The sequence below is a fragment of the Phyllopteryx taeniolatus genome, chromosome 8, assembly GCF_024500385.1.
Source record: "Phyllopteryx taeniolatus isolate TA_2022b chromosome 8, UOR_Ptae_1.2, whole genome shotgun sequence".
NCBI classification, from domain to species: Eukaryota; Metazoa; Chordata; class Actinopteri; order Syngnathiformes; family Syngnathidae; genus Phyllopteryx; species Phyllopteryx taeniolatus.
Window position 1 is genome coordinate 12,661,623 of NC_084509.1, and position 8,393 is coordinate 12,670,015.

Below are 8,393 nucleotides of genomic sequence, written 5' to 3' on the forward strand. Positions count from 1 at the left end.
AGTTCTAAAGTTTAGGTGTGAAGTCTGAGGCATAATTATGGAGAATACACATCCAAAATTTAAAACTGAAGAAGCCTTTTGGATTAAAGGTGAAACGTCTTCAACAAACACATTCTATGTTTGTGGATATAAAGAGCTATTACTGGTTTGGTATTAGGTGATTTTTTTCTCCCCGCCCCCATTTTCTTTCTTTTTTTATGCTTACCATCACCTTGGTAGAACTCTCAGGTGGAGACTGAATCCACTACCTTTTTGAACAAAGGACTTGGTTCGGAGCATCTGCGACAGGTGTTGTGCATTTGAGTCCATCTGTTTGTGCTGTTTGACAAGCAGCATGAAGATGTAATTGTTTGTGTGGTATTTAAGCAGACTGTTTGTTTATTGCTGTGATATAGATCAGACTACATTTTATGATTAGTTTCTGCAGAAAAAATGGTCCATTCGCGCTACTTAAGCAGAATTTTCAGGGCAAGAAACACCGTTTGAAATGTCATGGTAATTTTGACGCATCGACTTGGAGAACCAATCGTGATTTTGGTCCGTACGAGCCATTGGTGGATAATTTTAAATGAAGCTTGCCAAACGGAGAAGGGGGTTGAGGAGATATATTGAGAAAGTTATACTGTTTTACTCTAATTTTAAGGAATTTGTTTTTAGCTGATTTTCTGTCGCCTATATTACAAAAAAAAAAAAACGTCTCAAAAGGCCTTCGTCCCCCAACCCCACAAAAAAAAAAAAAAATCTATCCATCCACCCATCCATCTAATTTCTATCTAATTCTTGGTCCGTTGACTCAGGGTAAAGTTGCCATTCCAAACAGATTTGGCAGACTGTCATTTTTGGGAAATCTTGTCATGTTGCCACTAAATACGAAGAAATTTCTGTCCATTCATTTGTGGTTGTGGAATATGATATTGCACCACCGAGCTACTATTTAGCTGCAAATTGGAGCCTCACATGTTGGGGGGGGGGGGGAAAAAAACTGTCAATACAAGTGCAAAGGCAAAATGGAAACATGATCCTGGCAGGCAGACTATTGTTCCTCCTGCCTCCAGGTTCAGCCAGCAAGTCATGATACCTCCCATTCATTCATTCACCACAGCAATCTAGAGTTGCACTTCTTGAGTTGCATGGTGAACATCTACAGTAGCTATTTATTCAGCGCTGTGTGATTCATTCTGTGGATGGTGGTAAAAAGCTCCAGGCATTTTGATCTCAGGCCCAATTCAATGTTTTTTTTTTTTTTTTTTTTAGAGGAGCGAATAAGATGATAGAGCTATGAAGAACCTGATGCCAGACGAATAGATGGAAAACATGGACGGATACTGAATAGCTGAGTCCTCACACCTTATTAAGCATTAGCAGGACCCAACGGATACATCACATATCCTGGACACATAACCAATGTCTTGTGCATTAAGAAACTTTGCATTGGAAAAAGGTTCATGAGCATGAAAAAAAAAAAAAAATAAAATAAAAAAATCAAAGGGAGTTTGAAGTACCTTAATAAAACTATTTAAATGGAATGACTCACATTATAATACAACTCCAACCTCCAAAGTTGAACACCCCAAAGTGGATTTGGAGTGTTGCCCCCAAAAGGCATCAGTGATGGCAAAGAGAAGAGATATGGTGACAACCATAGAAATGGAACAAGAAAGGGTTTGCCTCCTCAGTACAATATTTGACCAAAGTGATGCTGACATGAATAGAATGTAGCATGTATGTAAAAGACCAAAGAAGCTCTTCCTGCTTCCTCTCTGTTGTGTCCGTCAAGCGTCCTCAAAAGGTGAATAGTTTTACTTTTAATTATATTATACTGTGGTTTACTTGGACTGAGAAGTGTCTAGTGAAATGAGATACGGTAGTACCTCAACTTACAAGTGACCCCACCTACAAGTCATCAGATTTGTATTAAGCTGCGTCAAAAATTTGACTTACGAGCGCTAGACTAAAAGGACTGATATTCCTGGAGCTTACAGATCAGTTGTGACATTGTCTTCGTGTACACGTCTACGCATGTATTTCACACTTGGAGCTGCATATGAATGCATGGAATCCTGACGCACAAACTGTTTAATTATTTACATTCTATTTAATTATGTTATTACAAGTACTAGTAAAAATACTGTTTAGTGCTATTTCCTATTAAAAAAATAGCGTCGTCTTCATCCCACACTGCTTTGTGTTTGTTAAAATACCAGAAATCTTGGCTAAGTAAAGGCTTCTTTATACTCGTGAGGACGGCGACCACGCTGACGTCACTGCGTCTATCCCGCACGCCGTTTGCCTTGAAAGTGTGCTGCAGTTCTCCTCCAAGTTGGGGGTGTCGCTACGGCTGATATTGGCTCGGACGCCACAGGGTGGAGTTTCCTCTGCATTTTTTTGGTCATTTCCAGTAGCCGTTTTTACTTTCCTTTCCGGAGCAAGGACAAAGCAACAACAATGGCGACCGTGGAACAGAGTATGCTTGAACAAATGGGCTTAGATGACCAGATGATACGTTTAATTATGCTGCAAAATCAATTGAGAAGGCGGCGGCGGCGTCGGTGCTATGTGGAACCGGGAGGAACGCTGATTACATCTACACAGCATGTGACTAAACGGACCAATCACGAGAGATGATCTTCGCGGCATTCTATGCGCAGCAACGATTTTTGCTGTGTGCGCGTCAAGTGACGCAGAGGGGCCAATTCGTCGGTCACATGATGCAATGCGGGCGTTGTTGGCCGCCTGAGCGCGGCAGTATAAAGAGGCCTTAAGTGGAACTAATCAGCGATACATACTGGTTCAGAATTAGTACCAAACTGGTACCGACCTCATGGTATGATTTGGTGGTGGTGATATGGCTGGTAATGTCTCACCCATAACACCAAAACTACACTTGCCATAACATTCTACTTGACTGAGCTGCTGTGGTGATAAACACGCCTCACTGGGATCAATAGCTGTTCAGTCAGTAGACAAGCATCACAGTTTAGGCTGTGCCGTGTCCGGCATCAACTTCCTGGACCAGTGTTAACACGAGATACAAGAACACATCAGCATTGGGACCCGCCCACAATACACTAACCGTGCTTATCTTTTCACCATCTTATCTTTCAGTTTCTCTGCGATCAATCAATCGATACATGTTAATTTGACCAAGAGTTATTTGTACTGCATGTCATTAGACTGTCCAAATGACTAATGTAATGTAAGCTCAATAAATACATGCCAGTTTTGTACTGCATTTGTCGTTTTAGGCTCACGGGTGTACTAAGCAGCTTTGGAAGAAAAGACTTATTGTTTTGTCACACAGTTTATGTTTTAAGTAAAGACAAACTGATGTTTGTAAAAGGGGTGAGGACATGGCAAGGTGGTGCGTTTGTGTTTCCAAAGCTAACAGTGGCATACAGTAAACGGAGGCACATATGATAAATGATAAGCAAACAAAATGTATCAGGAGTATTAGCATGGATATAAATGGTAGTTCGAACTGGGAACCTTTTTACTTTTTTTTGGTGAACCTTCTATTTATAAAATACTATATGTTAGGACTTCAGGTCTCAAACCTTTTGCGCTCACGTTTGGGTATGAATTTTGGTACTCACCTATCACTAATAATTTCTAATTTTTTCCCCTCAAAACAAATGAAAAACTAATTTTTGGTTATCTCTTAACATTAAAACTTTTTTCTTGTCAGTTTGATGCTTATGTAATATTACAACTTTTTTATCCATATAACATTTATGTAACATTCTTATTACTTGATTTTTTCTTGTAACCGTAAAAGGTTTTTTTTCTCATTATATTCATTAGTACCATTTTCCTTTTAACATTTTGCTTTCTGTGTAAGATAAAAATGTTTTTTACTCTGAACATTACATTTGTTTCTCGCAACAGTTTGACCAAATTTTCATAACATTCTGACTTTTGTCGAGCAAAAATTTTGATTTTTTTTCTTCTTCTGATGAGTAGATTTGATTTTCGCAAAACGTTATTACTTTGTTCTCAGGGCATTAAGGCTTTTTTTCCCCCCCCCCTGGGATGTTCCTGTTTTTTTCATGTGACAGTTTGAACACATTTTCATAAATTTACGACTTTTCTGAAACTGATCTTTTTCGCGTCAGTTTTACGTTTCCGTAACATTATGCTCATTTCACGAATTTTTTTCTCATATCATGACTTTATTGTTGCAACTTTTTTCTCCTTACAGTTGCAACATTACCACTTTTATTTCCTCTGAACACTACATTTTTTTCCCCTCATAGTGGTTTGACCACATTTTCATACCATCTTGCAACATTAGGATTTATTTTCTTTTGAGTAGTAGACTTGATTTTCATGAAGAAAAAATTCTTAAGACATTAAGATTTTTATCTCCTAGTAGTTTGAACAAATTTTTGTAACATTACGAATTTTTTCACGTGACATTCTGACTTCATTCTTGTAAGATGGCAATTTTTTGTTATATATTGCGTCTTCTTTCTCATTGCAGTTTGTAATATTACAACTTTTTTTCTTGTAACGTACCCACTTATTCATCAGTTTGACGTTTCTGTAACTGTCTCAATACTCAACTTTTTTTCTCATGACCCCATGGCTATTGTTGCAATAATTTATATTCTCCTAAGATTACTGCTTTCCCTTGTAACATTTTGACGTTATCTTTGTAACATTACCACTTTTTTTCACTGAACATTATATATTTTTTCTTGTAACAGTTTCACCAAATTGTCCTAACATTATGACTTTTGTATCGCAACAATTCGATTTTTTTTCTCCTAACAAGTAGTCTAGACTATTACGACTAGTGATCCACTGAAATGAAAATTCTTGGCTGAAACCAAAAATGAAAATCAGCGAACCAAGGCGAAAAACTAAACCACCAAAAGAAATTATTATGCCAATTATTAGTAAAATTGCATTTATGGCTACAACTGTATACTAACCTAGGGCTGGGCATATGGCAAAAAAACGATCATGATATATTTTTTCATATCGTCCGAACAAAATTACAAAAATCTATAGTTTTGAAACTGACAGTTTTAAAGTGTCTGAAGAATAGAATAGTTCAACATTTAATTGTTTTTAATGCTTCCTGTATTTTCTAGGGTTTGAGCTTGTATTTTGAAGCATGGTGGATATGATGTGGTTTCTCCCATCTCTCTTTCCGTTTGCTTTCAGTCTACCTGAGAGGCATGTTATGGACACGTGAAGTCAAGCAATTTGTTGCCCTATTATTACATCACACCACAGAAATAAAACCCAACTGTGGAGCCATTTCTGTGTCCCGCCCTTTCTATGCACCTGAACACAGCGCAGTGTAGTCGGACGTGGAGACCGCGCAGATCGCTGCGGGCCAAAGTGGCAGGCTGTGCAGACTCTGCTTCCATTTTCATGCTTTCCACATAATTACATGATGCTCCTTCAAATGATTAAATAAGGTTGCTGTGTTACCCGTTTATGAGATCACAGACCACGGCACACCTTGCACATTAATTTGCTCGATGCTGCGTTGGAGATACCGACACACAATTGACATTGAGTAACTTCTTATCAAAACTTAGGAAGGTGACACCAAATCATGGCTGACATCTACTTCACTGCCCTCAGCAATGCGTTTAGCTCACTGAGTCGCATATGTTTATCAAGGACTAGCTATTTTGATACGTGTATCTTTATCTTTTATTATCGCTCAACTCTATTTAAGACATACTTTGACAGACCGTAGTAGCTGCTAGACACAGAGATTGAGACGCCCACGGAGAAAGCCACCTCGTTGTTGGTGGCACCTGCGAGCTTTATCCAGAGAAGCACATGCTGGTCACAGTGTTTTGGCCATTTTATTTTGACAAACATCTTAAGGCTGAAAACCTAAAATGCACTTTTTGACAGAAATTATTCAGTGGCTAATTATGACTTTTGTCTCACTGCATTATAGCTTTTTTTCCTCAGGACCTTCTGACTTTTTTCTCCTAACCGTTTGAACAAATTTTCAGAACAATATTTATAAATTCTCTTTCGTAACATTCATTCAGTTTTTCTGGTGGCGTTATGACACTTTTTCCTTGAAAATGTTATATTCCTCTCTTTCTTAATAACGTTGCACTAATAGTCATTTCTACATGGCGTACATATGGGCCACAGTGGAGTACGTTAAGATTGAATTCATTTCACATGTTGCCGATCAATACTGTTGGTGGACAAAATGCTGGTGCGCCCAGAGGCGTGTTCGTGCAGGCACACTGAACAGGTTCAATAGATAACAATTGGGTTCACACATAATATGCAAAAAGACACACACACACACACACACACACACATGCGTGCACACATACTGAGAGCATTACCATGTCTCCAGGGGTCCTTTGGTTCCACTGCTCCAGAAACAATGTCGTCATCTGAGGGAAACGTCACCCTCTTGCCAGTCAGTTTGTGTTTATCGTCCCCTTCCTCCACTGTGGGGTACAGCACAGCGTGGTCCGTGCCAGAGGGCTCGCCTCTTTTCTGTGCGTCCGACTGGCTTTCTGCCTCACTGCCAGCTGGGCCAACTTGACCGAAGGGCTCCGAAATACCATCTGATCGCGATGTGACAGTTGTCGTCTCGGCCTCCAGCACGCCGGTTTCGTCCAGGCTAAGGTCCACACCTATGTCCATCTCCCCGCCGTCGTCTTCTTCCTCCAGGTCGTTAAACTTTACAGGTTCCGCGTCTGTAGAGGCCTTCGTTTCATGCACAGCAGCGTTGTCCGTATGATCCCCATCATTGGGAAAGAATGAGTCAGTTGGGTTTGGTGACCCTCCATGGCCACTATTCTGTCTATTCCCATTGACCTCATCAATTTTCAGAGTGTCCTTCACCTGGCAGTTGTCCCCCGTGGCCACCTGAAGGTTGTCAGCGAGCTGGGGCATGGTTTCGGCGGGGACCACGGTTTGCCCATCGACATCAGGGTCTGGGATCAGCTCAGAGATGCGGACCCCGTCCGTGCCAAAGGTAGTGTTATGATGACCATCGTCCATACTCGTTTTGGTCTTGACATTGCACAGATCGAGACACTGCTCTTCGATATTCATGTTTTCATGTCCAGTTAAACTCAAAAGTCTTTCAATCTTACCATACAGCCTGGATGGATAAATTAACAGTGATATGAGCTTAAAGGCTGCAAAATTTTGAAGTGGACACTTTTGAGTATTGTTTTTTGAATTAGAGGGCAAGTGTAGTGGTAATTAATAACACAGAAGATGCCTGTGTGACAAGTGCAATTGGAATAGCAGTTGTTTAGCAACTTTCAATTACCAAATGGGAATGGATGAACGTTGACAGCAGTATTTTAGATGACCACCGCTCAGTCAGGGCGCTTCCATTATACAGCATTAGCCATTGAGCCTTTATACAGTAACGAGCTAAATCATTCGGATGAACTATGCGAGCTGAACGGCCGTTAGCTAGCGTGCTAAAGTTGAAGCCCCGCAATGACACCCAGGCCCGCGTATGCTCGCATACCTGCCGCGTCACGTAGCTCCCCGAAGTTCATTATTTAGGTCGTACACAAAGTAAGAATTGTAGTAGTCTCACTTCGGGTGTCGCGCCGGAACACTCGACTCACATCACAGCGCCTCGAATAGCACACACAGGCGGCTGGAAAAGAAACAGGCGTCACACCGAGTCCTCTTCAGCATGTTTCCGTGGGGCTAACGTCCGTCCCGACCAAACACCTGTTTTCGGTTCTGACTATCATTTGCTTTTTATAGGAAGGTATGTATCCAGTAGGCGGACAAGGCGGCGGAAAGTACAGTAAGTTGGACGTGTTTTTGTCTAACGCGACCATTCGCAGGCAGGCAGGCAGGCAGGCTAGCTCGTGAAAGTCCACCAACCGTTTGTTGTTCACACGTCTGACGTCAGCGCGTCGCACCACCCGGGCTGCGTTCAACACACGCACTGTTGCAAAGTGTTGGGAAATACAAAACAATCTACCGAGGAACACGCAAAAGTGCCAAAAGAACTCACACTCTGTACTTAAGTACATGTTTAAAAAAAAAAAGTACAGACATTGAGTTTGAGATGTGTTTAAGGACAAACGTAAAAAAATATGATTAGTCTATTATAGTCAATAAGAGTCAATATCACAATTGCCTTTGAAATGTCCCAATTTCACCCCCAAAATCAGAAATTTCTCATTGAACTTCTTCTTCACTGAACTGAAGTCCCTGTGAAGTTAAAAGGATTTCTCCATTCTCTGTTGTGCTTATCCGCACTAGGGTCGCAGGTGAGCTGGAGCCTATCCCAGCAGACTATGAGCGAGAGGCCACCCTGAACTGGTCGCCAGCCATTTGTAGTGCACAAATAGAAAAACACCCAAACATTCACCCTCACAAACAATTTAGTCTTCACCATGCATGTTTTTGAAATA

General features: G+C 40.8%; 1 protein-coding gene across 2 annotated transcripts in view; it reads right to left on the minus strand.

Annotated features, from left to right (window-relative positions):
- Nucleotides 1–7,887, minus strand: part of ppp1r37 (protein phosphatase 1, regulatory subunit 37) — a 52,554-nt gene extending 44,667 nt beyond the window's left edge. Inside the window, exon 1 of one of the 2 annotated variants that reach the window (XM_061782042.1) lies at nt 6,336–7,887. In XM_061782042.1, the coding sequence (XP_061638026.1) occupies nt 6,336–7,056 (721 nt within the window). In that variant the 5' untranslated portion in view covers nt 7,057–7,887. The remainder of the gene's footprint in view (nt 1–6,335) is intronic. The other variant, XM_061782041.1, reaches the window with a different exon arrangement.
- Nucleotides 7,888–8,393: the final 506 nt, after the last annotated feature.